The following is a 25,771-nucleotide window of genomic DNA, read 5'->3' on the forward strand; positions in this document are numbered from 1 at the left end:
AATGAAGAAACAATCGAATAAGTGAAATAGAATGCAAGGTTTAAAAGATTAATAATTAATATGTTTATCTCTTTTTTTAAAATTGGAAACCAGATTTCCTTGCTTTTTTGAAGTCTTTTTTTTCTATTCTCTTTCAAGTTCTTCACTAAAACGTTTCTTTTCTTCTTTATTTTCTCTTACATAAAAATGTACAGTATTTACAGTGAACATAGACTAAAATGTTTTCAATTTGATGTAAAAACATATACAACTCCGTATGAGTTTCTGATGAAAATCGGGATATAAATCATTCCGGATATGTGTATTTTTCTTTTATGTTTGTGTGTTTTTATATGTCTGTTTCGTTTTAAATAAAAAAATTATAATAAAAAAAGAACTGTACATATGTATTAGCTGGATCAGGTCATTGAAAACAGATTGTTATAAAAGGGTTCTGTGTGAAATAACTTAGGTTAGGTTTAGGATTAGTTAGGATAAGTTATGATAAATTGCTTCTTTGGATTCTCTCGGCTTCTTGGCTCTCTTCACTAATAAAGTAGGGCCTTTGGCTTTTTTCACCCTGCAATGATCTTCATCTATCCTTTAATTCTTCACAACACAACACAAATGACCACCGCACTGTCCATATTCCCCTCAAGCAATGTTTCCATATCACCATTCTTCCCCTGTGATTTCTGGGGGGCTGTATTGTTTTGTAAAGGAATGCGACTTCCATTTCCAAAGATTTGACTGCCTTTAACACTGCTGATGAGAGAAAATGTTTTGCAATTCATTTTCCAATACTGCATTTATTTATTTATTTATTTATTTATTTATTTATTTATTTATTTATTTATTTATTTATTTATTTATTTATTTATTTATTTATTTATTTATTTATTAATTAGTTGGACTTGTATGCCGCCCCTCTCCGAAGACTCGGGGCATTGCTAGTCTCCATACAGGGTAGTCCTCAATTTACAACCACTCATTTAACAACCATTCAAAGTTACAATGGCACTGGAAAAAAGTGACTTGCAACTGGTACTTCATTTACAACTGCTGCAGGATCCACCTAGACACATGATCAGAGTTTGTGTGCTTGACAATTGTTATGTTTTTACTATTGTTGCAGTGTCATGGGGTCATATAATTGCTATTTGAACCTTTCCAGGTGACTTCTGACAAACAAATCAATGGGAGAAGCCTGATTCACTTCATATTTGCAGTGATTTGCTTAACAATGTGCAAAATATCATAAAATTGGTTATGATTTACTCAAGAACCACATAGAAACATAGAAGACTGACGGCAGAAAAAGACCTCATGGTCCATCTAGTCTGCCTTTATACTATTTCCTGTATTTTATCTTACAATGGATATATGTTTATCCCAAGCATGTTTAAGTTCAGTTGCTGTGGATTTTCCAACCAAGTGTGCCTGAAGTTTGTTCCAAGCGTCTACTATTCTTTCAGTAAAATAATATTTTCTCACGTTGCTTCTGATCTTTTCCCCAACTAACCTCAGATTGTGCCCCCTTGTCCTTGTGTTCACTTTCTTATTAAAAACACCCCTCCTGAACCTTATTTAACCCTTTAGCATATTTAAATGTTTCTATTGTGTCCCCTCGTTCCCTTCTGTCCTCCAAACTATACAGATTGAGTGTCACTTTGCTTAACAATGAAAATTCTGCTTCCAGTACCAGTAAGTCAAGGACTACCTATAATTGTTGTTTTAAATTGTTATTTTTTTAATTGAAAGATGAGGATGCTTTTTCATAGTTGCTTTCATTTCTTTTCATTTTTTAAAAATACATTAGCTATATAACCCACTCCAGGACTTCAAAATCATGTAAATGATCTTATGACATTCCTCTTATTAATTTGAGTGAAAGGCCTTTCTCTCAAAATAACCCTGAAGCATTGCATATCTCACCAGGAATAGACACCAATTTTAAAATCAACCAGCCATAGCAACAAGTCAACAAAAATAACCAACCAGCTGCCATTGAGGATTGAAAACAACATTGGTAAATATTTGAACCTGATATGAAAATGTTTTGGCCCCTCTCTCCATCTGCGGTTCCTTCTCAAATATTTATCAACCACTGATGGTAAAGGCAGGGGTCAGGAGGAAGAAATCTGAGATGGCAGAGAAGTATTAGTAAGGAAGAACAAGGGGGAGAGGTGTGTGTGTGTGAGAGAGAGACAGACAGATAGACAGACAGAGAGAGCGAGACCCCAAATGACAATGGATTGCCACCATCTTCATTCCCAAACTTTCACATTTGTTTGAAGGTAAAACATGATTGTCTTAATTTCTGCTGTCTAGAGAACAAGGAGCATTCTCTAGTAAACATAAATCTTCACCCTCCCAATCCATACAAAACAATGCATGGGGAGAGAAGGAGAGAGAATCACCTAGCATCTTAATTGGACTTTTAAGAGACTGAGAAAATGAATGAAGTATCGTATTTTTTAGAGTATAAGATGCACCGGATTATAAGACACACTTTACTTTTAGCGGAAAAAATAGGGGGAAAATCTATCTACCAGGTATTTATCTGGCTAGCATCCTTCGTCTGTTCAGCATCAGCACACTATTTTATCCTCTGGTTAGGGCTGAAAAAGTACGTATTGGTGGTATACAAAGACAAAACAATGTTTATATACATGATACTAGTAAAAGATAAACATTAGGACAGGGGCCGGAAGGCACACTGGTGCACTTATGCTCACCCCTTACTGACCTCTTAGGAATCGGGAGAGGTCAACAGTGGATAGTCTAAGGGTAAAGTTTTGATGATGATTGTGAGTTCCATGCATCTACTACCCAGTTACTAAAGTCGTATTTCCTGCAGTTGAGTTTAAAGCAGTTTACTTTAAGTTTGTATCCGTGCTTGTGTGTTGTTGTGGTTGAAGCTGAATTAATCGTTGACAGGAAGGACGTTGTAGCAGTTGATTTTATGGGCTATGCTTAGGTCATGTTTATTTGTTCAAAAATACTTATTAAATGGTTAATGGTCTGTTGGCATTTGAAGCTGCCAGTGTCAGAAAGTCAAAAATCAGTCAGCAATGCAAAAAACTTCTTCAGGCTGGTGAGTTCATGGGAACATCTAACCCTAACCCTATTATTGGTGGAAGTATGATTTGCCATGGTCTTCTTGCTGGATACTTTTAGATTTCTCTAAATGATGGACTGTGGATTCCCCACCCAGGATTTGACCACTCAATCCTATTTAACCTTTTGAAGTCAACTAGATATATTGTATTTTTCAGAGTATAAGACGCATCTTAGTTTTTGGGAAGAAAAATAGAGAAAAGAATTTGCTCACCAGGTATTCATCTGGCTAGCGTCCTTAGCCAGCACATTATTTTATCCCCTGGTTAGGGTTTTTTTAAAAAAACTTTATTCCGAAAGAGTAACAATAAAAGAGCTTGCAAGCCAGTAAGAACTGGGAACATCATTAGCACCTGGAAAGAAACATTCAGAGCAAGTAGAGCAATGGAAAAAACTTTGCCAAGACTTAGGACTTGGAAAACATTCTTTGCAGACAATAACAGTGAAAGAGCTTGCAAGCTGGTAAGAGCTTGTTAGCACCTGGTTAGGGCTGGAAAGAAACTTACTCAAAGCAAGTTAGAGCAATGAAAAAAAACCCATGCAAAGACTTAGTGCTTGGAAAACATTCTTTGCAGAGAGTAACAATGAAAGAGTTTGCAAGGCGGTAAGACCTGGGAACATTGTTAGCACCTGGTTAGGACTGGAAAGAAACTTATTCCGTGCAGGTTAGAGCAATGAAAATAAACCCTGCAAAGACTTAGCACTTGGAAAACATTCTTCACAGAGAGAAACAATGAAAGAACATGCAAGGTAAGAGCTGGGAAGATCGTTAGCAGCTAGTTAGTGCTGGGGGGGGGGAAGCTACATTCAAAGTATAAGACACACCCAACTTATCACTCAGAGTCTGTTTGGAGTGAGCGGCATATAAATACAATAAATCAATCAATCAGCCTCTTTTAGGGAGGAAAAGGTGCATCTTATACTCCAAAAATATGGTACCTTCCTAACTGGACAAAGGAAAAGCAAGCAACCTCTTTTCTTTCTGTCTCTTCCTATCCCTGATAGCAAATTGATAACTTCTGCCAGAGCAAATGTGAAGACGAAAAGAGGACTTGACAATTTTGGGGGTTTAAAAAAAAAAATATTTAGGCACTGGGAAGGTGTTCCTTGTGTTACTGGAAACGGATTTGAATTCACTTCAACCAGGACAATTTAACCGTCAATCTATTTTTTTTAAAAAAAACCCATCAACAATATTTGTGGAAATTCTCTATTTCTTTTCTTTTTTTTGACCAAGGATACAACGCAGCTGTAAAATAACAGAAGAAACTAGGGCATGCTGGCTGAGTTGCTGTTGTGAGTGCCGAAATGGCAGAGTTCCCAGAACTTCGGCTATGTACAAATACATTAAATATGCACATTTTATATAAAGGGATATAAACCACAGGAAGCAGAAGTTAAACAACTCTAACTGAATTTTGTTGCTGTTGTTTGAGACAACAAAGCAGAGCACATCAGTGTAATTAAAGGGGAAGGTAACACAGTGTTGATTTGAAAAATGATGTGCAACCAGTTTGATCATTAAGATACTAGACTACAGTCCTATCTGTGTTTGCTGGAAAGAAGTCTAATTGAGCTCAGTGGGACTTACTTCTGAGCAAGCATGCATAGGATTATGTTTCTCTGCTGAAATCTATTTTATTTTGGCCTTCCTTCCTCATCCTGGGGCCCACCAGTTGGGCACCGACTAGAAATCTGCAAGCAGAAATCTCAGCATATCTAGATACCAGTTTAGGGGAAAATGTTCTTAGAACTGGAACCATTCCAGGTCCATATTAAAAAAAATGTTGATATGGAATACATAGCAATTCTTATGTGGCTGTTTTGAGCTCTTTAAATTGACAGCTCTTTCAATTTTCCCAGGATCCTGTGACAGCACTCTGCAGCCTTTGCATGAAAAGCACATCTCAGAGCATTTTTTAAAAACTTAGAATATGAAGCCCTTTTGATTCAATTTCATTTCCCCCAGAATAAATTCCATTGAATTGAATGAGACTTGCTTTTGAACAGATATCCTTAGCATTGACTTGCTACTCAGGACAAATTCTGTCACATGTTTTCAGAGAGTTCAGAATGATTTAAAATGTCTACAATGGGATAAATACAATTTACTGCATTGCAGTACAATACTATATTGTCCCAGGTATAAATGTGCTTATATACAGTAGTATATATATATATATACCGTATGACAGTATAAAGCTCTTCTAATTCTCCCTTCCGGGATGTTGGATCAGACAATAATAAAAAAGGTTTAACCATAAATCCAATCCCTATCATTTTTTGTTAACAGCTGGTGGGACTGATATGAAAGCAGAATTCTGGATTAGCTTTCAAAGTTCCTGCTGACATACCCTAAAGATATTCAAGTCTAGCGAGTTGCATAAAGTACAGGGTTCTCAAGACACAAAGAAAACAACACGAGAGCTATAAAACTTTAGCCAGACACTCCATTTAAAAATGGAAAAGGAGCTGATCACTGAATCATCCTTCTTTTTGACTGAGAGATTATTTTCAGTGATCAGGACTGACAGGTATGGGTAATGTTATGATATCATGCAAAAGGGCAGGTTAATTTCGAGAGATGTTCCAAATAATGGTTTTTCTCAAGAGCAAGAAGTTTGGTTTTTCTTTGAAAACTTTTAGAACCAGATTTTTTTTAATTAGGGATCTTTAACAAAAAAATGTAAAAAAGAAGATAAATACTTGGTTACTCATATTTTAACATTCCAAAAGAAGAAATGGTTATTACCTCTCTTTTTTGAATGCGCCGAAATGGATATACTAATCAAAAAATTAGATGGGAAAGAAGAAACGGATTATTATAGAGTTTAGGATAAATTCTATAATTGGTTCAAACAAAGAAACAATTAAATAAGTGAAATAGGATGCAAGGTTTAAAAGATTAAATAATTAATATGTTTATCTTTTCCCTCAAAATTGGAAACTAGATTTTCTCACTTTTTGAAAGTCTTTTTTCTTTTTAAAATTCTCTTTCAAGTTCTCCTTTTCTAAATTTCTTTTTTCTTTTATAAAATGTACAGTATTTACAATGAACATAGACAAAAATATTTTCAATTTGATGTAAAAACATAAACAATTCCATATGAGGTTTCTGATGAAAATCGGGATGTAATTCTTCCTTTATGTTTGTGTGTTTTTATACGTCTGTTTCATTTTAAATATTTTTTTTAAAATGAAAATGTTTAGCTTCAAAGAAAACATTTACTTGGGGAATGGAAGGATTTATTAATGTCTTTTGCACCATCCAGTCAGAGCTGAAGAAGCTTCTTGGTTGAGCAGCAAAACGTCTTCAAAGAAAAATCAGAAAGTCCAGTTGCCTCTTGAAAAGCCTCTTGAGAGATGTGGTTTCGAGAAAAATGTGTGTCAATCCTGGTTTTTAAATTTTTGTAATTTAAATTTATGGCTCTCTCTCAGGATTAGTAATCCTGGGTGATATTTCATTGTATTACCATATAAGGTAAAAGGTAGAATGTAAGCATGCTAATGCTGAGTCATAGGGTATTAACTGTAATGTGATTGGGCCAGAGCATTATAAGATGCAAATCAACTTCACCATGATTATCTTGTTCTGTTGTTTGGTGTTGATGTTGGTGGTTGTTAGTTGGCTGGCTGGAGCAGTTTGAGCATGAGTTAAATATTGAGTAGAGAAGTAGCAGTGACACGAAGAAACCTGGATTGGTTTAGTATCTACTAGGAACCTGGATCGGTTTAGTATCTACTTGTAATCTAGATTGGTTTAGTATCTACTAGTATCTACTACTAAGTTAAATATAGCTAAAGTAAAGTTCCTGTATATTATTATTATTATTATTATTATTATTATTATTATTATTATTATTATTTATTAGATTTGTATGCCGCCCCCCTCTCCAGAGACTTGGAGCAGTTCACAACAATAAAACAGTACAAATCCAATAGTAAAAGCAGTTTAAAACACTTAATATAAAAAGCAATCATACATCTCATACAAGCCATACATAAAACAAAGCGGTCCAGGGGAATCAATTTCCCCATGCCTGATGATAGAGGTGGGTTTTAAAGAGTTTGCGGAAGGCAAGGAGGGTGGGGGCAAACCTAATTTCCAGGGGGAGTTGGTTCCAGAGGATTGGGGCCACCACAGAGAAGGCTCTTCCCCTGGGTCCCGCCATACTCTGTGGGACCTAACCAGTCGCTGGGATTCGTGCGATTCATTGGAGATATTCTGGTCTGATGCCATGAAGGGCTTTATAGGTCATAACTAACACTTTGAATTGTGACCAGCAACCAGTGCAGACTGTGGAGTGTTGGTGTAACATTGGCATACCTAGGGAAGCCCATGATTGCTTTCGCAGCTGCATTCTGCACGATCTGAAGTTTCTGAACACTCTTCAAAGGTAGCCGCATTTAGAGAGCATTACAGGAGTCGAACCTCGAGGTGATGAGGGCATGAGTGACTGTGAGCAGTGACTCTCGCTCCAGGTAGGGCCACAACTGGTGCACTAGGTGAACCTGGGCAAACGTCCCCCTCGCCACAGCTGAAAGATGGTTCTCTAATATGAGCTGTGGATCAATAATAATAATAATAATAATAATAATAATAATAATAATAATAATAATAATAATTTATTAGATTTGTATGCCGCCCCTCTCCGAAGACTCGGGGCGGCTCACAACAAGCGATAAAACAATATTGTACAGGCACAAATCTAATATTAAGAAAAAACTAAAAACCCTATAAATTTAAAAAACCAAACAACACATACATACCAAACATAAATTATAATAAGCCTGGGGGAAAGGTGTCTCAAATCCCCCATGCCTGGCGGTATAGATGGGTCTTAAGTAGTTTACGGAAGACAAGGAGGGTGGGAGCAGTTCTAATCTCCGGGAGGAGTTGATTCCAGAGGGCCGGGGCCGCCACAGAGAAGGCTCTTCCCCTGGGGCCCGCCAGACGACATTGTTTAGTCGACGGGACCCGGAGAAGGCCGACTCTGTGGGACCTTATTGGCCGCTGGGATTCGTGCAGTAGTAGGCGGTTCCGGAGGTATTCTGGTCCAATGCCATGTAGGGCTTTAAAGGTCATGACCAACACTTTGAATTGTGACCGGAAACTGATCGGCAGCCAATGCAGGCCACGGAGTGTTGTAGAAACGTGGGCGAATCTGGGAAGCCCCACGATGGCTCTCGCGGCTGCGTTCTGCACGATCTGAAGTTTCCGAACACTTTTCAAAGGTAGCCCCATGTAGAGAGCGTTGCAGTAATCGAACCTCGAGGTGATAAGGGCATGAGTGACTGTGAGTAATGACTCCCTGTCCAAATAGGGCCGCAACTGGTGCACCAGGCGAACCTGGGCAAACGCCCTCCTCGCCACAGCCGAAAGATGATGTTCCAATGTCAGCTGTGGGTCGAGGAGGACGCCCAAGTTGCGCACCCTCTCTGAGGGGGGTCAGTAGTTCCCCCCCCAGGGTAATGGATGGACAGATGGAATTGTCCTTGGGAGGCAACACCCACAGCCACTCCGTCTTGTATGGATTGAGTTTGGGTAATGGACGGACAGATGGAATTGTCCTTGGGAGGCAAAACCTACAGCCACTTCGTCTTATCAGGGTTGAGTTTGAGTCTGTTGACACCCATCCAGACTCTAAAAGCCTCCAGCCACTGGCACATCACGTCCACTGCTTCATTGACTGGACATGGGGTGGAGATGTACAGCTGGGTATCATCAGCGTATTGATGATACCTCACCCCATGCCCTTGGATGATCTCACCCAGCAGTTTCATGTAGATATTAAATAGCAGGGGGGAGAGGACTGACCCTGAGGCACCCCACAAGGGAGAAGCCTAGAGGTCGACTTCTGACCCCCCACTAACACCGACTGTGTCCGACCGGAGAGGTAGGAGGAGAACCACTGAAGAACAGTGCCTCCCACTGCCAACCCCTACAGCCAGCGCTGAAGCATATCATGGTATCGAAAGCCGCTGAGAGGTCAAGAACCACCAGGACAGAGGATAAACCCCTGTCCCGGGCCCACCAGAGATCATCCATCAATGCGACCAAAGCAGTTTCCATGCTGCAGCCGGGCCTGAAACCTGACTGTTGAGGGCCTAGATAATCGGGTTCTTCCAAGGACTGCTGGAGCGCCACCACCTTCTCAACAACCTTCCCCATAAAGGAAGGTTGGAGACTGTACAATAGTTGTTAAGAATGGCTGGGTCCAGGGAAGGCTTCTTGAGGAGGGGGCATACAAGTGCCTCCTTGTAGTGAGCCGAGAAGGATCCCCTCCCCAAAGAAGCGTTGACAATCTCCTAGACCCAGCTCCGTGTCACCTCCGTGCTGGCCGAAACCAGCCAGGAGGGACACGGATCCAGTAAGCAGGTGAAGACTAGAAGACTAAAGCAGAAGATATTTTGCACTGAAGAGTAAAACTACTGTTTTCTACAAACACATCTTCGTTATTTATTTGGTTCCTTAATTGCCACATTATATTATGGTGTCTTATCTAATCCTCCCGCGTAGCTCTGCATATATATCTGGACAGTCTCGACAGGTCCAAGAGAGGGAAATGATGAAATATCGAATGTTCTAATCAAATGCCACACTTCATGCTCATGCTTCTGATTATTGGGATGCAAGTGTGGAAAAGAATTGTGATGTCACTGCTTCTGTTATGTTTTCTGTTATCATAGCAAGCTGTGAAGCTACATTTAAAATGCATTAAATCTATCCAAAGACTGGATGTCTCTTATTTCATTTCCTGCCCCAAATCAACAGATAATCACATTTCTGATGTTCAACAATTTGCTGCTTTATTGCCTGTGGGAACCTGTAGAAAGAAAGAAAAAAGGCTTGATGGAAATATGCAGGAATCGATACCCAGGCAAAAGGGGCTGAATGTTGAAATAACATTTGGAAGCAGCTCAGACAGAAACCGCCCTAATTCACTGAAGTGTAAAGTTCGGGGGGGGGGGGAGGGAGGTACAGCACAATAAAATTGCAAGATTGTGTGCTTATAGCCAATTACGATAAATATTGCTTTAGTTTTCCTGTGGTGTTGCTTTCCTGGCCTGGACAAGAAGCAATGGATGGAAACTAATCAAGGAGAGACCCAACCTAGAACTAAGGAGAAATTCCCTGAGATTTACAACAATTAATCAGTGAAACAACTTGCCTCCAATCAATTCAATTTTATTTGATTAGTCAATTAACCATATCAAAGTAAAAATAGTGACCACACCAGTTATCATAAAACTGCAGCTTATCAAACACTATACAGTAGCATAAACTGGTTAAAATACAATAAAATTAGATAAAATAAAGAGAATTTAAATAAAATGAGTTAAAATGCAGTATAATAAGCTAAAGTTAAGTAGTAATACATGAAAACTTGCCTCCAGAAGATATAGGTGCTGCAACAATAAAGTTTCTAAGAAGAGATTGGACAAACATTTGTCTGAAATGAGAGAGGGTTTCCTGCTTGAGCAGGCGGTTGGATTAGAGGACCTGCAGAGTTTCTTCAAACTCTGGCTGACTGGCAAAAAGCAGTGGGGTAGCCGAAAATGGAGTTCCACCTCACAGCACCCAATTTGGACTGAAAGATGCTGAAAGAAAATGCAGGGCGTCCTGCATAAGCCACGCCCAGAGTGTGGTAGTAAAAACTTTGGTAGCCCTTCACTGCAAATAAGTAACCAATATGTTAATTAAACTAAACCAATATTTATTTATTTATTGTATTTATATGCTGCTCATTCCAAGACTGACTCAGAGCGGCTAACAAGTGACATAAATAAAACAATAGTAAAATACAATCTGAATATACAATAAAATCAGTAATGTAATAAAACAATAATATCCTAAAAAGGACAAGACATACAATACGGTCAATCTAATCCCAGGCCTGCTGGAAAAGCCAAGTCTTAATGGCTTTCTGGAAGACCAGTAGGGAGGAGATATCTGTGGGCAGCTGATTCCATAGGGTCAGAGCCGCCACAGAGAAGGCCCTTCCCTGACGCCCCACCAACCGACATTGCTTGGTGGACGGGACCTGGAGAAGGCCGACTCTGTGGGCCCTTATTGGCTGCAATGAGGTATGAGGTCAGAGGTGGTCCTGTAAATACAATTGATGAAATGGAGGAACAAAACAAACAGGGTAAGGAAACCATTCAGGCATTCTGACAATTAAGTTGCTCAGCCTAAAGACCAAAAACTGAATTAGTGACGAAGAAGCTAGAAGTTTGTGATTTATTTCAATGTTGTTTCATTGCTCTGGACCGTTCATCATTGGCCTTCTGGGCCAGATGGTTTGGAATTATTGTTTATTTACAAACAGAGTGTCGACCTTCTTGGTTTGAAGGTTATTATAGAGATTCAACAACTGGGTGTCCAGAACACCTAAGACTCTATGCTACATTCTCTAGCTACTTGATGGATAACATTACAACAGAGGCTAAGAGTTTTCCTTGCCTGAAACTTTCACCTGGCATTGCTATTGCCACGGTTCCCAATCAATGTGTTTTTTTCTATTTCCATATTTTCCAACTTTTTTGATTTAGTCTTAAATTTTTCCTACCATCCAGGGAAGATTGGGTGAGTGTACTAGAGCAGCGTTTCCCAACCGGTGTGCCGCGGCACACTGGTGTGCCGCGAGACATGGCCAGGTGTGCCGCCAAGCTTCAGCTGGGCGGGGTGCTGCCGGTACTTCCGTCCTGGGGCTCCCGCTCGCAGCTGTCCCCCGGCTCCTGCTCGATGCCGCGGTTTTCGGCGCTCTCCTGCTGGGCCCCAAAGAAGGAAGGCAGGGAGAAGGAGAGCTCCATTCTTCGCGCCTTTTCCCCGCCTTCCTTGTTTGGGGACAGCCCTTGTCCCGCCCAGCTGGAGCTCCTCTGGTGTCGACGGCAAGTGTCCGATGGGAGCGGGGGGGGGGGGCGGCCGCAGCGGCCGCAGGCAGTCGCAGGGAGATGGCGGCGGCGAGAGGGAGCGCTCTCTCTCTCAGCTGACTGCAAGCGGGAGCCCTGACGGTGGCAGTTGGACGTGCTGCTAGACGTCGTACATGCTGGCGCTGCGGGCCTGGCATATACGGTGTCCAGCAGCACGTCCAGCTGCCACCGTCAGGGCTCCCGCTTGCAGTCAGCTGAGAGAGAGAGAGAGAAAGAAAGAGAGACATATAAGAGAGGCAGAGAGAGAGAGAAAGAGAGACATAGCAAGAGAGGCAGAGAAAGAGAGACAGAGCAAGAAAGAGAGATAGAGAAAGAGAGAGAGAAAGAGAGACATAGCAAGAGAGGCAGAGAGAGAGAAAAAGAAAGAGAGACATAGCAAGAGAGGCAGAGAAAGAGAGACAGAGCAAGAAAGAGAGGCAGAGAAAGAGAGAGAGAGAAAGAGAGAGAGAAAGAAAGAGAGACATAGCAAGAGAGGCAGAGAGAGAGAGAAAGAGAGACATAGCAAGAGAGGCAGAGAAAGAGAGACAGAGCAAGAAAGAGAGGCAGAGAAAGAGAGAGAGAAAGAGAGACATAGCAAGAGAGGCAGAGAGAGAGAAAAAGAAAGAGAGACATAGCAAGAGAAAAAGAGAGACTTAGCAAGAGAGGCACAGAGAGAGAGAGAAAGAGAAAGAAAGAGAGACATAGCAAGAGAGACAGAGAGAGAGAAAGAGAGAAAGAGAGAAAGAGAAAGAAAGAGAGATAGCAAGAGAGGCAAAGAGAAAGAAAGAGACATATAGCAAGACAGTGAAAGAGAGAGAGAGAGCAAGAGAGAGAAAAAAGCAACAAAGAGATAGCAAGAGAGACAGAGAGAGAGAGAGCAAAGGAGAGAGAAAGACATAGAGGAAGGGAAGGAGGGAGAGAGAAAGAGCAAAATAGAGAGGAAGAAAGAAAGAAAGAGGGATGGAGAGAGAGAAAGAAGGGAAGGAAGGAAAAGAGAGAAAGAGGGAGAAATAGAGCGAAAGGGAAGAAGAGAGAGGGGTTTTTTGTCCAAACTTTTCTTTAGCCCGCCCCCCCGCCCCCCCTTTCAGTGTTCCCCAAGATTTTGAAAATATGAATAATGTGCCGCGGCTCAAAAAAGGTTGGGAAACACTGTACTAGAGCTTAAGGAGGAGGAGGTTTAATTATTTTCTCCTGCCCTATTTCACCGCTCTGTCCAGATGCTACCAACCCTGCAGCAGAAAATAAATCCGACTAACAGCAACCCCTAACTGCTTTGAAATAATAAAATTAAAGTAACAATGGGGCCAAATCACTGATTCCTGGCTATTTGTTCCATGTAATGATATGGGCACTGCTTGTTGGCTTTGCAATAGAGAAATGAGCTCCCCCGTGTTTGGAATAAAAAGGAGTTTTCAAGATAGCTGAGCCAAATGTGATTGTGCTGTATAATTGTTTTCATAATGAACAAGCATAATATTTTTTTCCCATTACAACACTACTACCATTAACGTTCTACAGATTAGGCCTTTTTAGTCTTAGTATTTGTGAAACACTAGAGATCAGAATGAATTCACTGTATTTCTAACTATGTTCTTGAAACATAATTGGCATTTATTTATTTATTTTAATAATAATAATAATAATAATAATAATAATAATAATAATTTATTAGATTTGTATGTCGCCCCTCTCCGAAGATTTATTTGTTTATTTGTTTATTTGTTATTCATTCATTCATCCATCCATTTATTTATTTATTTATTTATTTGGTTTCTATGCCGCCCTTCTCAAGGCGATTCAGGGCGGTGCACAACATTATAAATGCAACAATATGTAAAGAAATCTAAATTACTATAAAAGAATTATACAAATTACTAAAAAGTATTAAAAACCCCATATAAGGTCATATGCATTCATCCAATCCAATCATGCATAGTATCGGCCGGAGACAATCTCATCACTCACGGCCCCATGCCTACCAGCAAAGGTAGGTCCTAAGAGCTTTATGAAAGTCCAGCAGGGAGGGGGCAGTACATATCTCTGGAGAGAGTTCGTTCCAGAGGGCCGGGGCTACCAAAAAAAAGGCTCTTCCCCTAGGCCCTACCAGCCGACATTGTCTGGCTGACAGGACCCGGAGAAGACTGAATCTATGAGACCTAACTGGCCACTAGGATACATGAGGCAGAAGACGGTCCTGAAGATAATCTGTAGTTGGACTGGGAGATTCAAGTTTGTCCTATGATATTTTGATGGCAGGGATTGAGGTCAAGAAGACTATGGTCTTCCTATTCCTTATAGCAGTGATGGCATGCAGAGCCATATCTTCTGGCACGCAAGCTGTTGCCCTAGCTCAGTTCCAATGTGCAAGTGTGTGCCAACCAGCTGATTTTTGGCTCACACAGAGGCTCTGGGAGGGTGTTTTTGGCTTCCAGAGATCCTCCAGGGGGAAGCCTTTGGAGCCTGGGGAAGGCAAAACATGAGCCTATTGGGTGCATGAGAAGTTGGGAAACAGGCTGTTTCCAGCCTACAGAGGGCCTCTGGGGGGCGAGAGAAGCTTTTTTCACCCTCCCGAGGCATTGAATTATGGGTGTGGACACTCACGCATGCACAGTAGCTCACACCCACATCTTTTCGGCATTGCCTTACAGGTTCTCTTAAATCTAACAAACCAAGAAACAAGACAGTTGAGACACTTTTCTGTATTAGCAATGGGATATCTATGGAGATTGTCAGTCATCCTGGTCATGATGGTCTCAAAGGAGCTTTTTTGAAGAGGCAACTGGACTTTAGGTTTTTCCTTTCACGACATGTCTCACTTCTCATCCAAGAAGCTTCTTCTGCTCTGACTGGATGGATTTGTCTGCAAGGAGTATATAACTCCTTCCACTTTAATCAGACCATCCATTCGGAGCTGAAGAAGATTCAAAGAAAAACCAGAAAGCCCAGTTGCCTCTTGAAAAAAGCCCCTTTGGGATAGCAATGTATTGCTCTACAACAGGCTAATTAAGGTGGTCCAGGATGATTGCAAAGTAGGGTGATTTTCATACTTTGCTAGGATTGGTCCTAGGTGGCTGATTGGAAAAATATGGGTGCTTGCTTTTTTGTGATAGAATATATGGACGTGATTTATGGATAGATAGGGGCTAGTCTGCTGCATGAATCCCAGTGGCTGATAAGGTCCCACAGAGTTGGCCTTCTCCGGGTCCCGTCGACTAAACAATGTTGTCTGGCAGGCCACAGGGGAAGAGCCTTCTCTGTGGCGGCCCTGGCCCTCTGGAATCAACTCCCCCCAGAGATCAGAACTGCCCCCACCCTCCTCGCCTTTTGTAAGTTGCTCAAGACCCACCTCTGTCGCCAGGCATGGGGGAATTGAGACATCTCCCCCAGGCTTATATCGTTTATGTTCGGTGTGCTTGTGTTGTATGATTTTTAAATGACAGGTTTTTAGATACTTTCTTTTAATATTAGATTTGTTATATTGTATACTGTTGTTATTACTGTTGTGAGCCACCCCGAGTCTGTGGAGAGGGGCAGCATACAAATCTAATTAATAATAATAATAATAATAATAATAATAATAATAATAATAATCTGCAGATTCAACTCTCCACGAGGTGCACTGGCTCCCCATCAGACTCCAGGTGCAATTCAAAGTGTTGGTTATTACCTATAAAGCCCTACATGGCTTAGGGCCAGACTAACTTTGGGACTGCCTTCTGCCATCTAGCTCCCAGTGGCTGATAAAGGGCCCACAGAATTGGCTTTCTCCAGGTCCTGTCAGTGTTGGCTGGTGGGGCCATGGGGGAGGGCCTTCTCTGTGGCAGCTCCAGCTCTCTGGAACCAACTATCCCTGGAGGTCCATACTGCTCCCACACTACTGGCCTTCCAGAAAGCCGTAAAGACCTGGCTTTGTCTGCAGGCTTGGGGCTGTTGATTAAATGAGGTATTTAATCAGATCTGGCCATAAGAGATATGTATAGTTTTTAATGGGTTTTAAACTATCCTTTAAACTGTTTTTTAGATATTGTTCTTATTGCTGTAAGCCGCCCAGAGTCCTTAGGGAGTTGGGCAGTATATAAATCAAACAATGAATGAATGAATGAATGAATGAACGCATGAACGAACGAATGAATAAATAAATAAATAAATAAATAAATAAATATCCATAAAATTGAATGTCACTATGATGTTTTAATAAGAATTGATTTCCAAGCTGCCACTAAATTACCATATTATTTAAAGGGGGGGGGAGTTATTTTGTTTTTTAGTCACTTTAAACCAAATCCACCACTGAAACACAACATGCCTTGTGAAGACCAGTGGCAACAATTGTGCCACAGAAACAGTACAGTGATTAAGACGCCAGGTTAGAAACCGCGAGATTGTGAGGAATAAAAGGCACCTGGGTGGCTTTGAGCCAGTCCTGTTCCTATAGCCTAGCTCAGGGATAGATTCTTCTATGACTTGTGGACTTCAACTCCCAAAATTCCTGAAGCAATCGTGCTAGCTCAGGCATTCTGAGAGTTGAACCAACTTTGCCTACCCTTGGAGCTCAATTCTCAGGGTGGTTGTTGTGGAGAAAATGAAGGAGGATGACGACGAAGTATTAGTAATGTTTGCCAGTTTGGATTATTTATAAAAATACTACAGGCAGGACATAAACAATGAAGAGTGAAAGTCAAGGAAAGAAAACTTGAAAATATTTATTCATTCATTCCCTATCGCTGAAGAGGTTTTAAAAGCCTTTATTCTCTCCATGATTTTTCTGTTTTCTTTTCGTTCTTTTGAATATTCACATTTTTGTTTTTCCCTATAGTATCTTGCAGTGTTTACTAAGCCTGGGAATCTAATTAACAGTGGTGGCAGGTCACTGTTTATGTCACTGCCACTGAAAGGGAGCTGTGGGGTCATTCCACCAACTTACATTCTGTGGGTTAATAGCAGGGAAGGCTACATATTTCTGGTATTTGGAGTGGCGTCTTCTAGGAGAGGTGGCAGGGCTGTTTTGAATCTGCCTTCACTTGTGTTCATAGAAACAAAGAAGATTGATGGCAGAAAAAGACCTCATGGTCCATCTAGTCTGCCCTTATACTATTTCCTGTATTTTATCTTAGGATGGATATATGTTTATCCCAGGCATGTTTATATTTAGTTACTGTGGATTTACCAACCACGTCTGCTGGAAGTTTGTTCCAAGCATCTACTACTCTTTCAGTAAAATACTATTTTCTCACACTGCTTCTGATCTTTCCCCCAACTAACCTCAGATTGTGCCCCCTTGTTCGTGTGTCCACTTTCCTATTAAAAACACTTCCCTCCTGAACCTTATTTATCCCTTTAACATATTTAAATGTTTCGATCATGTCCCTGCTTTCCCTTCTGTCCTCCAGACCAGTGTTTCCCAACCTTGGCAACTTGAAGATATCTGGCCTTCAACTCCCAGAATTCCCCAGCCAGCATTCGCTGGCTGAGGAATTCTGGGAGTTGAAGGCCAGATATCTTCAAGTTGCCAAGGTTGGGAAACACTGCTCCAAACTATACAGATTGAGTTCATTAAGTCTTTCCTGATAAGTTTTGTGCTTAAGACCTCCCACCATTTTTGTAGCCCGTCTTTGGACCCGTTCAATTTTATCATGTACCAACAACATGGATGTGTTCATGTACCAACAACACTTCTGCCAGAACCCCCAGTGAAGTGAAGGGATTATGGACACGCATACATACCCTTTGAAACAATTGTGCTAACCCTCCAAGAGAACACACGTTATGGCATGCCCATTTCTAATGCTTTGCAAAATATGCCAAACCAGGCTCTGCCATAAGGATGTATGTTGGAGTAGTGATTTAAGAACAGTTATAATTAGTTACCTAGTCACCCAATCATTAAAGTTTCATTAAAGCCACCACTAAAATATCAGTGTAGCACAGACTGTTATGCTTACATTTAAAGATGTGTTTGCTCGCTTGCTTGCTTTATACAGCACATAGTTCAAAGGGATTATTTTATGTGTGCTTAACAAATTTTTATGTACAAAGGGTTTACTTTTGAGGATTGAAGTTTAGTGGAAAATATTAGTAATGAAATGCTTAAAATATTTGGCCCAAGAGATTTTTTTGGGCTATATTCCAGACACTGACAGGGCACACAATTTATTCAGCTGGGTAATATTAAGATTCTTCACTATTATAGGATGTAAGCATGCCACTTTTTCATAGTGCAGGCATGGAATAGCTGAGAAAAAGGCAACTCATGAGGCTGTCCCAAAGGTGGTTTTTCAGGAGGCAACTGAGCTTTTTTGATTTTTCCTTTGAAGATACTTTGCTTCTCATCCTAGAAGCTTCTTCAGCTCTGACAGGATAGTGGGAATGGAAGCTTCAGAACTGAAGAAGCTCCTTGGATGAGAAGCAAAATGTCTTCAAAGAAAAAAAACAGGAAAATCCAGTTGCTTCCTGAAAAAACACCTTTGGGAGAAAGGTGACCTGGATGACTGAGAATTTCTACAGACTTTTAATTTATGAGGCTTTTAATTGATACTAAATCTGAGTTTTAAAGAATTATTGCAATATGATAACTTATTTGGAGTTCTTATAGCAGTGATGGCGAACCATTTTTTCCTTGGGTGATGAAAGAGTGTCAGAGTGCACTATCATGCATCACACCCATAATTCAATTCCTGGCGAGGGTAAAAACAGCTTCTCCCGGCCCCCAGAAGTCCCCTGGAGACAGGAAACAGCCTCTTTCCCAACTTCTGCTGAGCCAGTATGCTTGGTTTTTGCTGTCTCCACGCTTCAAAGGCTTCCCTGGAGCTGGGGGAGGGTAAAAACACTCTCCCTTTTCCCCCTGGAGGCTCTCTGGAAGCAAAAAATGCCCTCCCAGAGCCTCTGTGTGGGCCAAAAATCAGCTGGCTGGCATACACATGCATGTTGGAGCTGAGCTAGGGCAATGGCTCGTGTGCCAGCTGATATGGCTCCGCATGCCACCTGTGGCACCCATGTCATAGGTTCGCCATCACTGTCTTAAAGCATCAAATTGCAACTCCCGCCCTCCCTCTCTGGCAGTTCTCTTGTTTGCTCTAATAAAATCTTGCTAAGAGCCGCAGTGGTGCAGTGGTTAGAATGCAATATTGCAGGCTAATTCTGCCGACTACCAGCAGTTTGATCCTGATCAGTTCAAGGTTAATTTGGTCTTCCATCCTTCTGAGGTCAGTAAAAAGAGGAACCAGTTATTAGGGGCAACATGCTGATGCTAAACCATTTAGAGAGGGCTGCAAAACACTGTGAAGGGGCATATAAGTCTAAGTGCTATTGCTATTGCTTGCTCAAGAGGAGGTTCCACCTTTATGCTTGTTTTTCTAGTGAATGTGTCACCCACATTGTGGCTGAGAATAATTCCTGCACTGAAATCCTCGGATGGCTGCATAAATACAAGATGCAGGACAACTCAAGATTCATGATTCTTGATATTAGCTGGTTGACAGCCTGCATGGAGATGGGAAGACCAGTGGATTCTGAGAAATATCAGCTTGCTGTAAGTAAAGTGGAACAATGTGGAAACAATAGGGTGGGAAGAGCATCAAGAGCAGGAAATTGAATGACTGCTTATGACTGATAGATGGTTAAGCTGACATCTAAACTGATTGCATTGACTCTAAATGAATTAAAATCTCAATAATTTGCTTGCCATTGGAAATGTATAGTAAATTTTGTCAAAATATGGCTTTAGAATGTCTTTCTTTGGGAGAAAATATTTCCAAGAAATAGAAAATAATAACAATTACTACTTATTATTACATAAAGTTAATAATCACACAAGACAACTTGTTTCTTGTGTGATTGTATCCCTTCTTGCTACTTTAATTTATTCCTGCTGCCCAACTGTCATAACCTGCAGTATATTAAAGAGATTTTCTACATGGTCAAACAGGATGAACAATATCAGCAGTACAAAAACAATGGAAGGTGACTATATTCTTCATGCCTGTTAACTTCTCTTAGGCTCCTGATTGGTCACTGGGACAAAGAGAAGATGGGCTAAGTGGACCTTGGATGGATTAGAGGCAGCATTATATATACAAAGACTCTTTATTGAATACTTTTCTTTAGTTCAATTTTCTTTGTACATAGGATCGGATGACTAAGAGATAGAGATATTACTTGCAACAGTTTTTCTAATGTGTTAAGTGTCTCCAGAGAAGAACGAAATAATATTTTATTTTTATTGTATGCTGCCAAGAGTCACTTGCCTGCAAAGTGGGTGGCTGTGTAAATTAGATAGATAAATAAATCTCACAAATAATGTTTCTGTTATCATTAGCTAGGATTGCCAGAGCTGTGCTAAAAAAATCCAGATGTATTTTTTTTTCATCGGGAAACAAAGTTATAAGTAGAAGCCAGCATGGGTTTGTTTAAAAACAGATCATGCCAAAACAATATTATTTCATTCTTTGACCACGAAAATGCTGTGGACATTTTAAGTCTACTTTAAGTACACTCAGAATTCAGTAAGGCATTTGACAAAGTAGACCACAACTTACTTCTTAGTAAAGTAGAAAAATGTGGGATAGACAATATGGATTTGTAACTGACTGAAAAACTATATTCAACAAATAGCAATAGCACTTAGACTTATATACTGCTTCATAGTGCTTTACAGCCTTCTCTAAGTGGTTTACAGAGTCAGCATATTGCCTCCAACCCACCTCAGAAGAATGGAAGGCTGAGTCAATCTTGAGCCTGGTGAGTTTTGAACTGGTGAACTGCAGCCAGCAGTCAGCAGAAGCAGCTTACAGTACTGCACTCTAACCACTGTGCCACCAATAAAATAGTTTTTAATGGAGGGAAGCTACATGGAGGGAAGTAAGCAGTGGGATATCACAAGTTTCTTTCTTCATCCCAATACTGTTCAATATCTTCACATTAAAGGTGAAGGAATAGAAGGGGAACTGATGAAATTTGCAGATGATACTAAGCTGCCAGGAATAGCTAATGCCCTAGAAGAAAAGATCAGGATGCAAAAAGATCTTGATAGCCTTGAACGAGGGGCCCTATCCAACAACATGAAATTTAATGTGGAGAAAAACCAAAGTTTTATATCTAGGCAGGAAAAACCAATGGCACAAGTACAGATTAGACAAAACCTGACTCAAAAACAGTAACTGTGAGAGGGACCTTGGAGTCTTAGTGGATGATCACTTAAACATGAGCTAGCCAGCAGTGTGCAAGAGCAGCCAAAAAAAAAACCCCTAATACAATCCTTGGCTGTATATAACCTCTCCTTATTCTTAAGAGGTCAGTAAGGGGCGTGCGTAAGTGCACCAGCGTGCCTTCCGTCCCCTGTCCTAATGTTTCTCTTTTACTAGTATCATGTATATAAATATTATTCTATCTTTGCATACCACTAATATGTACTTGATAAAACAAACAAATAAATAAAAATAAATAAATGTATAAACAGAAGCATAGAATCAAAACCACATGAAATATCAGTACCACTTTATAAAGTCTTAATAAGACTACACCTGGAATACTGCATCCAGTTTAGGTCATCACATTCCAAAAAAGATGTGAGGTTGGGAAGAGTACAAATAAGAACACAAATCTTATTTGCACTCGAATCCGAGTCTTATTTGCATGAATCTTATTTGCACTTGAATCTGCCACACGAATCCCAGCGACCAGTTAGGTCTCACAGAGTTGGCTTTCTCCGGGTCCTGTCGACCAAACAATGACGTTTGGCAGGACCCAGGGGAAGAGCCTTCTCTGTGGCGGCCCTGACCCTCTGGAACCAGGTCCCCCCAGAGATCAGAATTGCCCCCACCCTCCTTGTCTTTTGTAAGCTCCTTAAAACCCACCTCTGTCGTCAGGCATGGGGGAATTGAGATATCCCCCTCCCCCAGGCCTATACAATTTATGCATGGTATGTTTGTGTGTATGTTTTGCTTTTTAATAAGGGGTTTTTAGTTACATTAAATATTAGATTTGTCATACATTGTTTTATTATTGTTGTGAGCCGCCCCGAGTCTACGGAGAGGGGCGGCATACAAATCTAATAAATAAATAAACAACTAAGATGTTTAAAGGCCTGGAGACAAAAACATATGAAGAAAAGAAGGACTAGGGGTGACATGCTAGCAATGTTCCAATACATAAGGGACCATCTTGGGTTGCACGAATCCCAGCAACTGGTCAGGTCCCACAGAGTTGGTCTTCTCCATTGTCAACTAGACAATGTCGATTGTCAGGTCCTAGGGGAAGAACCTTCTCTGTGGGGGCCCCGGCCCTCTGGAGTCAGCTCCCTCTAGAGATTCATACTGCCCCCACCCTCCTTGCCTTCCGTAAGAGTCTTAAAACTCATTTATGCTGCCAGGCTTGGGGCCATTAGATCCTTGCCCCCTGGCCGGTGAATGTGTGAATGAAAGTTGATTGGATGGGAATGATTGTTTTTTATGGTTTTGGGATTTTTAGATGTTTTAGATTTCATTTTTAATTAATTGGATTTAGGATGTTATGCATTGTTTTATTATATGTTGTGAGCTGCCCCGAGATTTGAGGGGCTGCAACAAAATTCAGTCAACTTATTTTCCAAAGCACTAGAAGTCAAGACAAGAAACAATGGATGGAAACTAATCAAGGAAAGAAACAACCTGGGATTAAGGAGAAACTTCCTAACAGTGAAAACAATTAACCAGTGAACAGCTTGCCTTCAGAAGTTGTAGGTGCTTCATCATTGGAGGGTTTTAGGTTTATGGTTTAGGTTTATTGGATTTATATGCCGCCCCTCTCTGCAAACTCGGGGCGGCTCACAACAATAATAAAAAAACAGTACAGTACACAATACCAAATCCAATGCCCACCCATCCAGTTACAATTTAAATTAATAATCTCATAAAAACAGTATATATAAAAAACAGGCACACAGTCAATCAATCAACAGAAAAGACTGGACTGCCACCTGTCTGAATGGCATAGGGTCTCCTGCCTGATCAGGGGGTTGGACTAGAAGACCTCCAATGCCCCTTCCAGCTGTCTTCTGATCTTGTCATCTGGATTTTGCAGGAGGTAACATTTATAGAGATGTTGGTCTGTATAGCCTGATGCAAATATAGAACTACCTGAATTTTCTTCAGGCTATTGTGTTGCACAATTCAGCACAGTACCTTTACACTCCCGGTGCACAAAGGCAATTTATGAACTAATGACTGAATTTTTAAAAAGTCTGAAAAATGGATCCACTGTATTCAATCGTACAGCAAGAATCCAAAATGCACCACCAGGTGGAGCTATTGTTTAGTATGTTGCAGGAATTATATTTTTTTTAGCCATTATTGTCATTGGATTTGTGTAAGAAAAAGATTTTTTAAAGGGTTAAAAAAATTCATAAACCTACAAAGTATACTTGCCTGCAAAGTTATACTTCTTAAGACGTAGGCATAAATTAGTGACTAGATAAACTTCCTGCATGGAGGCAGAGGCCAACTTCAAAATGAATTTTGCAATACAAGAAGCAACAAATGAACTGTGGGTTTGAAAGTACACAAATCAAGAGTAAAATATCCACCATAATTAACTCACGTGGCATGTATTAACATGTCCAATCAATAGTGCTAGCACTAGTATTTTAGTTAAAGGGTTAAATAGGGTTCAGGAGGGAAGTGTTTTTAATAGGAAAGTGAACACAAGAACAAGGGGACACAATCTGAAGTTAGTTGGGGGAAAGATCAAAGGCAACATGAGAAAATATTATTTTACTGAAAGAGTAGTAGATCCTTGGAACAAACTTCCAGCAGACGTGGTTGGTAAATCCACAGTAACCGAATTTAAACATGCCTGGGATAAACATATATCCATTGTAAGATAAAATACAGGAAATAGTATTAGGGCAGACTAGATGGACCATGAGGTCTTTTTCTGCCGTCAGTATTCTATGTTTCTATGTTTCTATGTTTCTATTTTAGTACTACTACTATTAATTAGCAGTTTCGGCCCACAGTTTTTCCTCAATTATTGTACATGCACCACTGCACCCATAAATCTAAATTAGAGGTACAGTATTGTTATGATCCAACATCTGGATTCTAACTCTTGTCTTCATTTTTGCCCATGGGCACCAAATCTTAATGGCTACTCCAATTCTATTTTAGTCCAATAGCTCTCCCTTCATGTGCTCTCCCCCCCATCTGAAAACCTGATTTTTTGAACTTATTTTCAGCTTAGGTTCTCCTGGTTATTTGTTTGTTGATCCACTTAATCAGAGTTAATTGCTGACCAAAGAAGGATTAACTCTATGGCAACAATTCGCTCATCATAAAGGCTCACTCAGAATCTCCAGAGCTATGTACATCTCTGGGAGTTTAGAGAATAATTCCCAAATCTTCTCTCAAACTGCCTCTAAGTTAGAAATTTGAATGTGAGAGCACCTCACGCCTCCTTTCTCTGTCCTCACCTTTGAAGTGTGCGTCCCTAGCTACTGCTTGTATCAAGTAGAGCCCTTGGCCATCCAAAGGTTATACACTTGTCTGATATCATTAAAATATGCATTTGAAGAGTGAAGTTACCTGCAGCTAACACTTTGAGTTTTCCCGTCTCCTTCTCTTTACAATATAAGGTCTTTAAAGAAATACAATAGTGTATGTATTTCAATTTTCCATGAATTGGAAAATTGAATTAATTTCTTATGTTTCATCAATGTATACCCCTTAGGTTGAATGCTTGCAATTTCTAGAAATGGAAATGTTTCCAATTTCTAGAAAACCATTTTCACCAAGATGGTAGTATGTACAAATTTGCTCAATTACCCCAGCCCAATCTACAAAAGTTACAATTGATCTTGTGTCATATATAACACATTAATGGATTATCTTTCCAGTCAATTCTCACTGACTTGCTAAAATAGATTTAAAATAAATTTAATGCTATCAAATGCTCCCAGCAGATTTATTAACTTCAACGTCGAATTCATCCAGTTTTAAAAGACTTTCTGAAGAATTCATTGTAATTAACTTAAAAATTGTGTATTGCCTTTAAACGAAATAGATGTATAGCATTATTGACATGCTTTAATTGATGAGCTCTATTGACATGCTATAACTGATGTGATCTATTGATTCATAAAGGAATTGCTGATTGTTGTTGCAATTATTATCATCCCTCTCATAACAATTGCAGCACCTCTGGCAATGAGGTTTTCTCCAATCTCTGTTTCAATGCTTCCAAGCAAAAAAATAAAAAATGTGCATCCTCTTTATTGCAAAACCTTAGTCTTTTCAAAGGAAAAAAATATCAACATTTCTGATTGACTATTTAAGAAGGTATTTAAGAAGCCGTTACACCAAAGCAAACTGTATAATTCAAGATTATCTACAGACTGGTGTTAACGCTTCAAGATCTTGACCCTATTTGGAAATATTTTGGAATAACAAAGGGCTTTTGCATGAAAAGTTGGGAATTTTCCCCCAAGGAGATGACCCCTTTTGTAGTCTAATGGCAATACAGCCTCTGACTGATGTTATGTGATTTCTGTACTGTGTGTTGCATAAGGTACCCCAAATTGGGTAAATGCATTCATCCCACTCCTCCCCCAACCAACAAGACTGCCTACATATTAAGCGGACATAGTAACACGGGACATTTAAACTGTGCTCTGGAAATCTAAGAAAAGACTGAGTGGAGGATAAGTGGTATCCCAGTGGGAAAAACACAGAGTTTAGCAAAAGGACGCCGTTTCCTTTCTTTAAAAAATGTGTTTCACAAGCTCAAAATT

The 25,771-nt window shown here is 40.2% G+C and overlaps 1 protein-coding gene across 1 annotated transcript in view; it reads left to right on the plus strand.

The window, feature by feature from the left end:
• The window catches only part of DNTT (DNA nucleotidylexotransferase), a 392,355-nt gene that overhangs the window by 108,981 nt on the left and 257,603 nt on the right, over window positions 1–25,771 (plus strand). Inside the window, exon 2 of the mRNA XM_070752425.1 lies at window positions 19,369–19,540. Within this exon, the coding sequence (XP_070608526.1) occupies window positions 19,442–19,540 (99 nt within the window). The 5' untranslated portion in view covers window positions 19,369–19,441. The remainder of the gene's footprint in view (window positions 1–19,368; window positions 19,541–25,771) is intronic.

The sequence above is a fragment of the Erythrolamprus reginae genome, chromosome 5 (assembly GCF_031021105.1).
Source record: "Erythrolamprus reginae isolate rEryReg1 chromosome 5, rEryReg1.hap1, whole genome shotgun sequence".
Classification (NCBI taxonomy): domain Eukaryota; kingdom Metazoa; phylum Chordata; class Lepidosauria; order Squamata; family Dipsadidae; genus Erythrolamprus; species Erythrolamprus reginae.